The 15,819-nt window shown below is 43.7% G+C and overlaps 2 protein-coding genes across 2 annotated transcripts; both read right to left on the bottom strand.

Annotated features, from left to right (window-relative positions):
- Positions 1-3,143: 3,143 nt before the first annotated feature.
- Positions 3,144-4,103, bottom strand: LOC125110559 (olfactory receptor 51G2-like). The gene has a single exon (XM_047751887.1). It carries the CDS (start codon positions 4,101-4,103, stop codon positions 3,144-3,146), a length of 960 nt encoding a protein of 319 aa, XP_047607843.1.
- An 8,462-nt stretch (positions 4,104-12,565) lies between these two features.
- On the bottom strand, positions 12,566-13,552 carry LOC125111407 (olfactory receptor 51I2-like). Its single transcript, XM_047753353.1, has one exon. It carries the CDS (start codon positions 13,550-13,552, stop codon positions 12,566-12,568), a length of 987 nt encoding a protein of 328 aa, XP_047609309.1.
- Positions 13,553-15,819: the final 2,267 nt, after the last annotated feature.

Raw genomic sequence — 15,819 nt, 5'->3', positions numbered from 1 at the left:
CACTTGCTGATAAACAAAGGAGCTGAAATATTTCCCTGGGGTCAGACAGTACAAAAGTGCATCAGGAACCTAACAGAAACCTACACGTGGCCAAGTGTGTGAATTAATCGAGCGTCCTGAAAATATTCATATGCTGTTGTCATTCACTTTATAAATGCACACGGCTGCTTCCAGATTTTTTGTGTAATCAGATGGTTATCCACACTGCACTTTTTTAAAAAGATATTATGTTTTAATAGTTATTTGATTGAATAACTGAATGACAAAGTGTGCTAATGACGTATTTTGCAGCAAGGTAGAAGAGAAGGTTAAACACTTAGGTGGTGATGGAGTCTTCAGTGGTCTTCTCCGCTTCGATTTTGTCCTGCTATCATGGTTGGCCACGAAGGGCTTTCTGCAGCATAAAGACGATCAAGGCCTAATCCAAAGGTTAACATCTGACATTATGAGAATGGCTGCTTTGCATTTTTGCCTGATAATAGGGGATTTGAATAAAAATGAATTATTATTTGGAGGCTGGCAGTTGAAGCTCTGATGTGACCTCTAGCCGAGGGGAAAAAAAACAAATTATTATTTGGGCTTCTGGACATCTTATAGATTCTTCAGGTAAGCAGAGAATGCTTTTAGAAGGCAAATAAATGATTTTATCAAACAAGGTAATATGAGTAAGAAAGAGTGTCTCATGATACATTAAGTCCATAGACAAATGAGATAGATGCTTAAATCATCTTGTAATCCTGGGCAAGAACAAAAGGGCTTCTTTCTTTGGGAGCCCTAACTACTTGCTGGAGAACTAGCCTCCAATCTTCAGAAAGGCTGCAAAAACAAGATAATGCTTCTGTGCTCAGTTCATGATACAAACTTGCCAGTCAGTCAGTCAGTCAGTCAGTCAGTCATAGAGTCAATCACTCTTTACCAATAAAAGTTTATTGGAGAGAATTATTTAAATGTTAAGAATAGGCATTTTCGAAATGATTTTGGTAGAATGCATTTTATGAATTTACGGCAATCCTAATAGTATATTTTAAGAGTTAGGATAAAAGAGGATAATTTGTAACCTCAAAAAGTTGGGCCATCTATGAAGAAATTTGTTTAAACTAATTATACTAGAATGTGAAATGCAAAATTTAAGATGCAATAATTTAAATAGACTTTTGTTAGGAAAAAACTGATAAAACTTTTCATTTTTTGGAGCACTGCATTAGAAAAAGGTGTAATCAGCATCCGAATGTTAAAAATATATTTTGTATTTGAAGGTCTTAAATGTTGGATGATTATAAACAGTTAAAACGTTGTTCACACAACGCACAGCTGATGGCAGTGTTCACATTCCTCTAAATCGTTTCTCTTTTCTATTAATTTTCTTTCACTTATTTACTGTAAGGAACATTGTCTAAGTTTGATGTTCATGTATCTTGCTTTATTTTTATTTTTGATATCCCTTTGCTCAAGGTGAAATGCAGAGGGAGGGGGATAATTAGAGACAGGATATAGAAACAGGATGAAGAGGGATGGAAACAGACGTAACTGAATTAAAGCCGAGGAACAGAAATTCTTTTTTTTTTTTTTGGTCTTTTTGCTATTTATTGGGCCGCTCCCGCGGCATATGGAGGGTCCCAGGCTAGGGGTCGAATCGGAGCTGTAGCCACCAGCCTACGCCAGACCCACAGCAACGAGGGATCCGAGCTGCATCTGCGACCTACACCACAGCTCACGGCAACGCCGGACCCTTAACCCACTGAGCAAGGGCAGGGACCGAACCCGCAACCTCATGGTTCCTAGTCGGATTCGTTAAGCACTGCGCCATGACGGGAACTCCAGAAATTCTAATTGTACACCACATGCCTGACATTTGACATTCTCATTTTAGCTTAATAAGATCTCTTTTATTCTATGAAATATGAGTTCATGACACGTCAAATCTTTCTCTCAAAGATTTAAAAAAAAAAATCCAAGCTAGTCTTTAAGGATTGATTCATTTCTTTATCATGTATACATTCAATAATTATTATTAATTGTCTTTTTTTGTATCAAGGTAGTTTTAAATCTCACAGGGAGCAAACTTCTTGAGACATGGTTGCTATTGTAGCAGGAATATGATTTGTGAAAACATGTTACTTATTGTTAAGACCAATAAAAATACCGGGAGTTGTAGGCATCCATAAAGTCTTCTTTCTGCTTCATTTATTTTTTGTCTTAGCAAATGTAGACATGTGGACTAAGAAATTTCAATTAAATTTGCAAGTTTTTTTTATACAACAGCCATGTACTAGATAATTTCAAAGTAATATGAAAAGACAGTTTGTATACTTGAAACGGTTCTGACTGAAAACTAAGAGACCACAAATTTTATAGTAGTTAGACTTCAGGGAGTTAAATTCTTTACATTTAAATACTATATCCTTAATTACTACTAGATACATTTAACTCAGGGGATTGGAATCACCAGCTTCACTTTTGACACCAAGGCTTTCAAAAGTCCTGACTTTCAGTTTTCAAGGTCAAAATTATTTCCCAAAATCAAGTAAAATAAGAAATACGAACGTTGCCCTTTTATACTCTAGGAAAACAAACCTCCTCAGAAAGGACAGGACAAGAGAATAAAATTTTAAAAGATAATGTTGATGCAGCACGAAGACTGATAACTTATGGTTTACGCTCGGATACGCTCTCATATCAAGACGCAATTTTTTTTCCCATTTAAGAAAGGCAGCAGAAGCCGATTTACAAACACATTTATATAATGAGCAAGATAATAGAAGGTTCTCTGACAAAGAGAGTATGTCAACAAGCATCGAAATATGGGTTTAGGACACTTAAGGAAAACCGAATGGACAAGTGACCTTGAATCAGGGCTGGGATTAGAAATGGGAGACAATCATTGGATGGCAATGATTTCCAACACACTCTGCTCCAACACAGCCGCACCTAGAAGGCACTTGCGAGCTGTATCTCAAGTCATGCGCTATCGTCCCAGGGACACCACCTCTCTCCTTCAGGACCTTTTCATGTTGATCTGTTGATTCCATTTCTGCTCTTCAAGCCGTTTTGTTGGTCACTCTGGTGCCCACATCCCGAGAGAAGAGGCATCACTGTGTATTGACATTACTAAGACTGATGCCATCACCGTCCTGAGGACGTGTCTACATCACGGCAGAACCGATTTTGGGGGGGAAAAGCAGGCGGAGAACTCCTTGGCGGATCTGCTTGGTCTTCACACTGTAGATGACTGGATTGAGCACAGGTGGGACCAACAGGTAGATATGAGCCATGAAGATGTGCATGAGGGGGGGTGACTGGGTGGCAAAACGATGGACAACAGACAGCCCAATCATGGGCACGTAGAGGATAAGCACAGCACAGATGTGGGACACGCAGGTGTTGAGGGCCTTACACCTCCCCGCCGGGGATGAGATGCCTAATACGGAACGAAGGATGAACACATAAGACACGAAAATACCCAGAGAGTCCAGGCCCCACAGCGCCGTGATCAGAACCAGCCCATATATAACATTAAACCTGGTGTCAGCACAGGCGAGGCGGATCATGTCCTGGTGCAGACAATAGGGATGAGAGAGGACGTGGGAGCCGCAAAAGGGAAAGAAGGCCCGTCGGGCCAGAAGGGGGAGCGTGGCAACGGCACTCCTCAGCAGGGCTGCGATGCCCGTCTCAGCGATGAGAGCCGGAGTGAGGAGGGTAGCATGTCGTAGAGGGTGGCAGATGGCCACATACCGGTCAAGAGCCATGGCCAGGAGCACAGAGGACTCAGTGAAGGAGAAAGTATGAAGGAGAAACATTTGGACCACACAGCTACTGAACTGGATCTCCCTGGACCTGAACCACAGCACCCTGAAGAGGGACGGCACCGTGGGCAAGGACATGCCCGTGTCCGTGAGGGAGAGCATGGCCAAGAAGTAGCACATGGGCTCGTGGAGTCGGGCGTCGGTCCGGACAACATGCAGGATGGTACAGTTGCCCACGACCCCTGCGAGGTAGAGGAGGCAGAACGGGAGGGAGATCCAGGGGTGGAAGTCCTCATATCCAGGGATACCCGAGAGGTAGAACGTCCAGGAGAGGGTACGGCTGCAATTGGCAGCTGCCATGGGGCTTACGACTATCACGCCACAACCCAGTGTCACAACCCAACGTCACAATGACATCCCAACGGGCGGGGCGGGGGCGATGGCAAGATCAGCATCTGTGTCGCAGAAACAAAACAAAGCAAACCTTCATTCTGTCCTGAATCCCTCCTAAGTTCATCCCCACATTCTCGAGTTATCCTTTCTGTCTTCACTTCATTGCTGACTTGTCAGTTCAGGAAAATACCCACTTTTATAGCCAGAATTCCCTTCCGCATCCAGATGCAAATCTATGCCTGTACATTCTCAACTGGGACAACACTGTTCTAAAGACAATAAGAGCAGCACACACGCAACCCTCTCCAGACTACAGTCTGCATTTTGTTTGTTTCTTTGGGAACATCCTTCGGCAGAGTTATTGCTCTAACCTTAGCTCTTTTTCTGAAAGAAGGAAGAAAAGAAAGAAAGAAAAGAAAGAAAAGAAAGAAAAGAAAGAAAGAAAGAAAGATGACACCTGCAGTGACTTATATGAAATGTCTTCGGCTTGAGAGCTCTTCCAGCAGCACTAGCACAGCCGGGAGGCGCCTCTGCAGAAGGCAGGCAAGAATTGGTCCGCAGGTTTCCTGTTCTTCCTCAGACATCGGCACATACGTAACGGTGACCACAGGGCTGGTGTCCACAGACACTCAGCTCCAATGGCAGTTGAGTGTTGGACCCAGCATCCCTAAGAGCTAAACACAGGTTAAGACAGACTTGGAATTATATGGGACTACTAAAAATTATAAAATACATACACACACATATATATATATTTTTGCTTTACTCATGGCACATGGAAGTTCCCAAGCTGGGGGTCAAAATGGAGCTGCAGCTGCTGGTCTACACCACAGCCCTAGTAGCATGGGATCTAAGCCGCATCTGCAACCTACACCATGGCTCACTGCAACGCTGGTTCCCCAACCCACTGGCGAGGCTAGGCTTTGAACTCACATCCTCATGGATCTTAGGCTCGTTATCTCTGAGACACACAACGAGAACTCCCTAAAAGATGTAATTTTTTTTTTGTCTTTTTAGGGCTGCACCCACGGCATATGGAGGTTCCCAGGCTAGGGGTCAAACCCAAGGTGAAGCTGCTGGCCTCCACCACAGCCACAGCAACACCAGACTCAGATGCATCTACGACCTACACCACAGCTCAGGGCAACACCAGATCCTTAACCCACTGAGCAAGGCCAAGGATCGAATCTGCAACCTCATGGGTACCAGCTGGGTTTGTTACTGCTGAGCCACCACGGGAACTCCTAGACTTTTGTTTTTTAGAGCTGTTTTAGGTTCACGGCAAAACTGAGAAGCATAGCCACTTCCCATGTCTTCCCTGCCCCCCACATGCACAGCCTCCCCCCCGTCACCATCCCCCACCAGAGCGGTCCTTTTGTTAAGTGGCTGAACCTACACTGACACGTCATAATCCCCCAAAGTCAACAGTTCACATGAGAGTCACACCTGGTGTTACATATTCCACGGGTTTGGACAAAGGTATAGTGGTGCGTAGCCATCATTATAGCATCACATATTTTCTCTCACCCCCCAACTCCTGGCAGCTGTGGATCTTTTTACCATTTGCATAGTTTTGGGTTTTCCAGAAGGTCATATAGTGGGAATCATACAGGATGTAGCCTTTTCAGACTGGCTTCTTTCACTTAGCACGTATTTAATTTTTTTCTCTTTTTATGCCTTGAGAACACATGTATTTTTACCATGAAATAATATTGCATTGTCTAGATGTACTACTGCTAATCCTACTGAAGGGCATTTTGGTTGCTTCTCACGCTTGGCCTTTACCAGGAAGGCTGCTATAAACATCCACACGTCAGCTGCTGTGTGGACCTAAGTCAGGATCTCGCCATCGTGTAAAGTCCCCTTCGGTCCTTTGAGACATCCAGTGCCCTTCAATCTGCTCTAATTCCACATAAGGAAACCCTGGCTGCAGAAGATATTCCCCAGGGATACGGAGCACTTTTCCAGGAGGTGAGAGACCCACAAGCACGACATCAAATAAACAAATTCCGTATCCACGTCTCGTCTTCCCGACTGTTCATGTTACATTTAAGTTCTGCCCACGTGTTGTCTGAACTGATGCTCGTTACAGTCCTGCGGTTTTCCTCCTTCTGCCTGGCTGGTCGCCTCCCCAGATTCCGGTCTGTCTCCTTCACCCTCCTGTCCACACTGGGACTAAGGATAACCTTCAATGCCCAGATTCTCCAGTATCGTCCCTTCTTTTTGTTGATTCTTTTCCAATTTCTACTCCATACTCCAAATTCCGAAATCTGGTTCTTTCCATCTCACTGCTTGGTAAATTCAGCCCGTTTTTATTCTGAAATTATAACCTCCCTCGCCTATTGCCAAGAAGGAGTAAACATGAAGTTTCATTGAAAATTGTAAGTTATGGGAGTTCCCGTCGTGGCGCAGCGGGAACGAGTCCGACTAGGAACCATGAAGTTGCAGGTTCGATCGCTGACCTCGCTCAGTGGGTTAAGGATCCAGCTTAGCTGTGAGCGGCGGTGTAGGTCGCAGACACAACTCGGATCCCACGTTGCTGTGGCTGCGGCGCAGACCGGCGGCTACAGCTCCGATTCAACCCCTAGCCTGGGAACCTCCATATGCCGCAGGTGTGGTCCTGAAAAGACAAAAAGAAAAAAAAACAAAAACAAAAACCCAAAAACAAAAACTGTAAGATAGCTGGTCTGGAGGCCGATCCGAAGCACCTCTGGTCATCTCAATAACCTTGACTGAGGTTTTAAGGCGACAGCCATGCACCCTTTCCCTACTTTAGACTCTGTTACTCTGGTTCTGCCACCACGTTATTAACCTGAGCTATATTCCGGTCTCAATGTCTCATCCACTTTAATTCTGACCACCTGACCTTCGTGTTCTCCTCTCTGTACCAAAGCTGCCTCCTCTGTAAAGCGAAGGTAGTAACAACTTGACGGGATGTGCAAGGGGAAAGGAGACATTGCGGGTGCAACATTTGGCATGAAGCCTTTTATATGATGACAGTGCTGATGGCAACAACACTAACGACGATGCCAACAATAACAGCAACTCTCTGGGGGACACGGGCCGGAGGAAGACACGGGGCGAGCGTGGCGTGTCCTCCTGCGGAGAAAAGCACCGTGAGCGTCTATCTCACGAAAGTGCCCCCGGGAGGCTGAGACGTCGAAGATGAGTCCCAGCGGCTTCATCTCCTTTTCATCCAGTAAAGATTCCGCACAGACACAGACATAAAGTGCGTCCCGATCTGTTTACCCACTCTGAAATTCTCCTGATCCTGAGGATGGCACTACAGACATATACTTTGTTTTACTCAGTGCCCATTTTGGGAAAGAAACAATAACAACAACAACAACAACAAAGAAACAGAGTCCAGGATAGAAAAAGCAATGTCACCAAAAAGAGAATGAGATCTTGGGCACTTCTGGGAAAGAGGAACCGGAGCAGTCACGCCAGCATTCCGAAGTGACAGCAGAAACACTCATTACGCCTCATACATTCACTAGTGTCTGATCCACCTGCTGCTTCGCAAGCTCATTATTGCTGCAGCGGTTCACGTGGACAGGCCAGCTCCTACTGCTCCCGACCCTGCCATCTGAAACTCATGCACATGATCTGGCGACAGACTCTGCCAGAGGAGGCAAGGGGAGTTTGTGCAGAGAGTTTATAAACTCCAGAATCTCGAGGATGCACATAATAGGTGGTTTAAAACATAATTCATAATTAAGGTCGTGTTAAAAATCACTGGTACTTGGGATTGGAAGAGAGCTGGACGCTTCTCTGGTGTAACCCCACCTTATTCTGGAATTTCTCTCGTGTTACAGCTGGAACTAGTCCTTCCCCCTGTGTGAGCATTTCTGTTCACGGACAGACAGACCACGTACCATGAACGTCTAGGGCACAGAAGGCGACGCTCATCTGAACGTCCGAGTCTGACTTGAATGCTGTGTGCATGGGTGTGAACAGTGAAGGGATTTGGAGAAATTACGCCCCGTGATGAACTGAGAACCTCTCCCTTCTTGAATCCGTCTCCTGGTCCTCCTTCCCATAGTTGAGGTGTCTGCCCCGCTCTCTTCTGTCTCTCAAACCCCCCTCTATATTCTTCTATTACCTCCCACTTTCATCTCTCCCAGTCCTCACCTACTCGGTAGAAGAGTCCCTCTTGTCAAGAGACGGTTCTAACACGCAAAGCAAAAAGGATGAGCTGATAAGTCTGCCTCCAGTCCTTAGAGACACGGGGCCCAGGAGAAATTCAGAACAGTGCCTGTAACCCTGTCCGTGCCACTATTTCCGTTGATGGCCTTTCCCCAAACCCTTCCTTTACTCTTCCGGACATGGCAGTTCAGGAATTCAAAGCAAGAAGTCCCAGAGAGTCTCAACTATGCACCGCCTCAGTGTCTGGAATATATGATGTGGGGCAACATGAGACAAAATGCTAGTTTGTATCCTGGTAAAGAGTCTCAGCTATGGTGCAGCCAGTGAGAGGGACTTATTGAGACAAAGCATGGATGGCTATAGAGTCCATAACCTAAGAGCTGGAAGTGCCTCGTTTGGTCCTATTGCTACGCACTAGATAAAAATGAAACTCACTGAAGTGAGATGCATACCTAAAAACTGTTACAATAGGGAGTATACGGGGAGTCTCTGTTAACTCAATTTTGCTATAATCTTAAAACTGCTCTAAAAATTAAGACCTACTTTAAAGGCCATAAGCATTGTGATCTCTCAAATCTGATTCTCTATAGGCTGGTACCTTATCCACTGTGCCACAGGTTCTCTGCCTGATGAAACGGATTAGATACATTTGGTCTGATTATAAAAAGAAGCTCCCACTCAGTGAATAAAACTCCTTATGGTGTCAACAAGATTGACTTCTAGAGGTCTACTGGTGATTAAGCCATGCAGAAAGGCGGGCAGGTGGGCTACTGAATGCTAAGAAGTCTCTAATCAGGGTGAATAAAACACCCCATGTCTGTCAACAATACTGACTTCTAAATGTGGAGTAAAGGAATTTCCTTTAAAAATATCTTCTACTGCTCATCTTTTCCACTCTAGTTTTGAACTTGATAACATGGGTTTAATTGTGAATGTTCACTCTCATCTCTTCACTCGACTAAGATATTATTACTGCAAATGTGTCAAAGTTTTCTAATCTTTCGGTACTCTCATGTTTAATATATTCATTGAGAACTGGCTCTTTCAGACATTGAACAAAACAGAATGATCCCAGTAGCACAGTTCTAATGGAGAAAATTTATTTAGTTATGACAGGAATTTACCACCCACTGCTAGTCCATGGAAATAAGAGGTTCCGTCTACCCTTCCGCTTTCTACAGCAAACCTCACATCTCCAACCTCAGTCTCCTTGTGAAAGTACCAAAGAAGTGAGGTGACCTTACTGCCGTCATGGGCACCGAATGCCCCAGAATTTCCTTACATACTTTTCTAATTTTAACGCAAACCACTCTGACGTCATCTAAGCTGGATACGATCCAGGATCCCAAAGGTAAAGGATCATTATCAGTCAGCGCAACCCCTCTCCTTTACCATAAGGCCCATATGTATATAGCTCAGGAATGTCATAGGAGAAGCTAAATGAGCAATTTCACCTGCCATTGCCACCATTTTTGGCAGCCTAGGTCACAAACTCAATTTTGAATGAGTCATCATGATGGGGTGAAGGTGATGGGGAAATATCCACATTGAGAGCTACAGACAGACCACTTCATAGAGCACAAAGCCTGGGAGTCACGACAAAGCTGAAAGGCAGAGTGGGAGACTATACTTTCAGGGATCATTTCTATAGTTTGTGAAAGGCAGAGCGGTTCTGAGGAGAAGGCATCCTTCGCCTCGCTTTCAGATCGATTTTGCTCTGTGTCCTGACCATAATGAGTTGCATCAACAGGTGTCTTTACTCTGTGACTTCTGGTTTGACTTGGTCGGGGATGGAAACGGCAGGAAACAAGAACACAGGAGGACATACCATCGCCGTGTCTACTCCCTGACTCCCCACCAAGCCCTCACTCGGGCTTCCTCACGCTCGTCGCATCTCTCCCGAGAAACAGAACGCTCATGCCAGGTGTCCTCCTCATGTGTCCTTCTCACGTCTTGGTAATTTTCATTTCCCCCTTGTCACGTCAGGACTAGCGATGGCAGCAAACTCCCTTCTATAATACTATAGTAATGTGCTATTACTATTATATTAATATGGTACATATATATTTATATACCCATATATCTTCTTGGATTTTGGATTTGATTTTCCTAAATCTTGCCCACATATGTTCAATGACCTCTGACCCACTTATAAATTCTTTAAATTATAAGAATTTCAAAAAAAAACCCAAAAAATAAGATAAAACAAAATTAATCAATACTCCAGTTTGAGCATGGTGTATTTTTCCTGACAGCAAGTTAAGCAAAACAAAAGAGAAATGTCCACCTCATTTACATATGCACACCCTCCGTCACTGTCTGTCACTGTCTGTCTATCAGCATCACGAACACTATCCGCGAGTTTATTATATGGTGAAGTTTTAATACGTGCAGTTTAACACATGACTAGAAGTATGATGTTCAGTTTTTAAATGAATTGTCTTTTTCCCCCCAAATGGGGGAGGTTCATCTCAAAGAGAGACTTGCCCAAGTGTAGACGATGCCCTTTCAAGTAAGTCTTCGCATATTTAGCTTTCCGCATAGAACAGTGAGGAAAAGCTGAGACTGAGGAAGGGTCAGGAGGAGACAGAGCAAGTCTGCCTGGACAAAAGACGAGAAGAGAGGACGCTCTTACGAAGGAAAGCTGAATAAATTCCTGAAGAGCTGATGCACACAGAGCAGGGTAGGTGGGGTCGCCTGTGATTTACCCCGGAGCTCAGACTCCACGTATCCACACGGCATTAATGCTCTTGCCCTGGATAAGCCTTACTGCCGGTACCTATTTATTCCTCTTTATATTCTCCAGCATTCAGTGGCCCCAGCTGCTATAAAATCTGCCTTCTATCTGATTTCAACTTTAAAGTATATTTTCACAGACTGTTTTCTGTTTTAAATTCATTTGGAACTTAAGAATTTGATGTCTATTTTTGCTGTGTTCCTTGAGATACGTTTACTTCCTAAATGAATTTTTTAAAACGTGATTCTGTATAGTTTAAATTTTTAACTTATATGCTGTATTCTCTCTTCTTTTCGAATTGTCCAGCCATAATATTACCCAAAAAGTGTTTGCTTACCTTTTTCAGCTCCCCACTATTTAACCAATGGGGGGGGGGTGTTAGGGGAGTGATTTAATATAGTATTTGTACAAAAATAAGTAGTTTGAGTCCTCTGAGAACTTTCTTTCTAATCGCCTTAGATCCAATTCTATTTTCCCATTAAAATGTGAACTTTAACCTTGAATGCTGAAAATTTGTTTCCTCTTATTTCCTAGGGAATTGTGTGAGGCAGTAGGATCTTAGGTGCTTAACGGTTCTCTTGTTCTAATTTATTTAAAGTTCTACTCCTGAGATGGTTTGCCTAATAGGCGTGTACACTAATAAAGTGATGCTGATTTTTTAACCCCATTTCATGAGTATACAGAGCTCCTTTGGTGTGAGGTCTGGATTTGTCTTGAGTTTTCCCCACGGAAGAAAACGAACTCTAGGCAGTTATTGCCCAGCGTTTTCTGGCAACCATATCAAAAGAAGCAGAGGAAACAAAGAAATGTGATAGTTTCATTTATTCCATCTCTAAATTCAAACATCCATCTGATTATGGTTTGAGGCAAAATATGAAGAGTTGGGAGTTCCTGCTGTGGCTCAGTGGAAACGAACCCAACTAGTATCCACGAGAATGTGGGTTGGATCCCTGGCCTCGATCAGTGGGGTAAGGACCCAGCATTGCCATGAGCTGTGGTGTAGGTCACAGACGTGGCTCAGATCTGGTGTTGCTGTGGCTGGTAGCTGCAGCTCTGATTCAACCCCTAGCATGGGAACTTCCATGTGCTGCAGGTGCAGCCCTAAAATGCAAAAAAAAAAAAAAAAGAAGAATAACAATGAAGTCCACTTTGTCTTAATGGAAAGAAAATAACAAAATATACCTAACTATCAACACCAACTCTACCAAACATTATTTTTCTTAAACTTTGAATAGTTAACTTGTGTTTTAACATGGACAATCACACGTCTCTTCAAACCTGAAGGTGAAAATATCGCCATAAAATATTTGAATGAAAGAAATTCCCTCTTACTAAACCTTCTGACACAAGGAATTTCAGATGCTTTAAAGCTAGGAAATAATGATAGAAACAGATGCAACTTTTTTTTTGGAGGGACATGTAGAATGTATCAACTATCATGGAATTATTATGTACCAAATGTGAGCAAGAATTCCTAACCTGATTATCTTCAGAGTGAAGAACATGAATTCAAAGGTCCAGATATCAGGGAATCGCATGCCTTCTAAGTGGGAGCAAGCCCAACCCTTTTGGAGAATAATATCCTTAGGAAACCCTGGCGAATCTGCTTTGTCTTGATGCTGTAAATAATTGGGTTGAGCACAGGTGGAACTAACAGGTAAACATCGGCCATGGTGACGTGAATCACGGGAGAAGAGTGTTTTGCAAAGCGATGCACCAGGGATAACCCTATCATTGGCACGTAGAGAATAAGCACAGCACACATATGAGAGGCACATGTGTTGACGGCTTTGAGCTTCCCCCTCTTGGATGCGATGCGCAGCACAGAGCGGAAGATGAAAGCATACGATAAAAAAATTCCTAGAGCGTCTACACCCCAATAAAACACCACGACAAACAAGCCAAACAGAACGTTGAACGAGGTGTCAGCACAGGCCAAACGGATGATATCTTGATGTAAGCAGAAAGAGTGGGAGAGGACGCGGGAGTGACAGAAGGAAAGTCTGGGAATGCGAACAAGAATGACAGGGAGGACAGGAGAGCATCTGATGACAATGAAGCCCCCTATGTAGACAACACGTTGGAGGGTGAGCTTGCTGGAATACCTCAAAGGATCGCAAATGGCAACGTAGCGGTCAAGAGCCATGGCCAGGAGCACGGCTGATTCCATCAGAGAAAAGGTATGGATGAAATACATCTGGGCCACACACGCGTCTATCTCGATCTCCTTCGCATGGGACCAGAAGGTTTTCAGCACTGTTGGCAGCGTGGAGATGGACATGCCCAGGTCGGTGAGGGCGAGCATGGCCAGGAAGTAGTACATGGGTTCGTGCAGACTCTGGTCAGTGTGGACGATGTGAAGGACTGCGCAGTTGCCCACGGTGCCCGTCAGGTAGAGCACACAAAAGGGGAGGGAGAGGAAGGGCTGCACATTCTCAGAGCCGGGAATCCCAGTGAGGTAGAAGGAAGCCGACGGTCCACTAGTGGCATTAGAGCCCGGGGCAGTCACGAGGCTGGCCCACGGAGCCATTCTGCTGCCTTAACGTGGGAACGCCTAAAAGGAGACGATACCAAGCCACGCTTCTCTGTTAGTTCTTTTCCTAATTTTCAATTCTTGCTTAGCAGGGACATCATGCATACAGGCTGGAAAATGATTTTGAAAAATCAACTAATGTCGCCATCCTCTTTTAATGACTACTATTTAATCCTTAAAAGGGTTTGAGGCCATTGCATCGTCATCTGCCCATCTTTTACCCCATTAATTCTAGATTTTGGAGTGATTCATAAAATATTCTTTCCTCCCCTAAGTTTACGACGTAGTCTCCTATGTCCTCTAGCAATATTTTGATAGGATGGCTGGGTTTTATGTACGTTTAGATGTGTCATTTACTTGCCATTTATTTTTGTGTGTGATGTAAGAAAATTTTCTCAGACCCTGACCGCTCCGTGTTAAGCATTCCTTGGTGGAAACTTCTTTAGAATGAATATCAGAAAAAACTGAGGCCATCAATACATAGACATAGTCTTATGCAACATTAAAAAAAAATTCGCAAGACTAATCAAGTCACATTATAAGATATGAAACTGTTATTTCAGAAACACTGTCTGTGCGGCAAGTGTGGTTGGCATTTAGAGAGGCACATGAATCAGCCCTCACCCTGGTTTAAATGGGAATCAGAAGTCCACAAGCATCTGAGGGTAAATAATGTTTACCCTATTTAGGCAGTCTAGGGTGTTCGGATTTGGGTTCTCTTTCACATTCTCCACCAAGGTTTATTTACGTGTACCTATCCTGCAGTGAGGCAAGAGTTTTATTTAAGTGAATTTCTATCATCGGCTCCCTGGATAGAAGTGATTTGAGAGCTCTATCAGCTTTGTTGAACTTGGAGCCTCCCTTTTACCATCTCTGGAACTCACAATCAGTTTTCTGATATTGCCATCTGTGGACGTGGCCTTGGGCCATCTGACAGATGCCAAAAAAACAAAACAAAACAACAACAACAAAAAATTCAGCCATCACAGCCTCATTATTAACCTCAGAGTGAAGTTAACCCACCCAAGACTGTGATCCAGCGGCTTATTGTAACTGCAAACCTCTGGTGCCATTCTCTTGTTTTTGTTCTTTTGCTCATTGTTTTACTGTATTTCAACGATAAAGATAACAAGCCTTGTCTCACCATATTAGACAGATAATTAAATTAAGTTACATATAAAAATGCTGACCACAGTCCTCTTTCAATTTGAATGTTTACATTTTAATCATCCTATTTTTACCATAAAGTTTCACTGATGTCAATAGAAAAATACGTTATCGATAAATAAATGGAGGCTTAGAAAATTAAACGGTTTGACCATGTCACCTAAGTGCAATGACAGATTTAACAGACGTCAGCTTCAGGGTTCTGCTCCTGCGGATGGGGATTTTCCAACACAGTGGTTCCCTCATTTATGTGGCTGCTGCAGCCGTGTGCCTAGCTTGGCCCATGTGTGGAGCTTCTGGATTTTGCCTACCATCCTGTGCAATCCTTGATGCCACGATAATATTAAAACAAACAAAAATCAGTTCCTTCAGACACTTAACTGCACTGGTATTTAACTAACTTATACTTTTACTTCCTGTCTCACAGCCACACAGCATCTTAGCTCTGTGAACTAAATCCCATGCCCTTTAACCACCTGCGCCTGGTCCTTCAGGACTCAATGATGCTTTCACAGTATTCATTTGGTTACTAATGAAGATCTCTTCATGGTGAAAGAAAAACAAACACTCTGACCCAATTTCTTAAGTTTATCCATGAGCCATAACCACCTCCTATCTAAGCATACTCATACACTCTTAAAAATTACTTATAGGCTTGTTATCATATTTGAACCAGGGACTGTCTACATGAGCTCCACAGAACACATGTCCTCTATGAGTAGCCTGAGATTCAGAAAAGCCACAGAGCAGACTAAGAACAGTTGTCATTAGAATCCAAGCCTTGCTTCTACCGCTTCCACTAAACATTTTAACTCCATGTTCAGAAATCAGCCCCAGTTGTGTTTTGTAAAGACCTCCCATCACACACTAGGAATTACTAGAGCGAAAGATAAAAACCATAAAGGGCCCTTCCTGCTCAGACTGACGAATATTCTTACTCGGCTGCCCTGATTAATAATAGCCTTGTCCTCGCCAGCAAACGCCTCCAAGTTTTACCTGAACCGGCACCAGTCTTCTTACATTTCTTTAGTGTTTTGCCAAAAACACAGCCGAGAAGAAACCTGAGGGAGGCAGGCCTTGAAAGGAAAAGCTTCTGC

This window comes from Phacochoerus africanus, chromosome 11, assembly GCF_016906955.1.
Source record: "Phacochoerus africanus isolate WHEZ1 chromosome 11, ROS_Pafr_v1, whole genome shotgun sequence".
Classification (NCBI taxonomy): domain Eukaryota; kingdom Metazoa; phylum Chordata; class Mammalia; order Artiodactyla; family Suidae; genus Phacochoerus; species Phacochoerus africanus.
The sequence above is the reverse complement of the archived record's forward strand: the minus strand, read 5'-3'. Positions and strand labels throughout refer to the sequence as shown.

What these genes read in the sequence shown, in the direction of transcription:
- LOC125111407 (XM_047753353.1), bottom strand. Translation starts at nt 13,552, where the DNA reads ATGGCTCCGTGGGCCAGCCTCGTGACTGCCCCGGGCTCTAATGCCACT.
- LOC125110559 (XM_047751887.1), bottom strand. Translation starts at nt 4,103, where the DNA reads ATGGCAGCTGCCAATTGCAGCCGTACCCTCTCCTGGACGTTCTACCTC.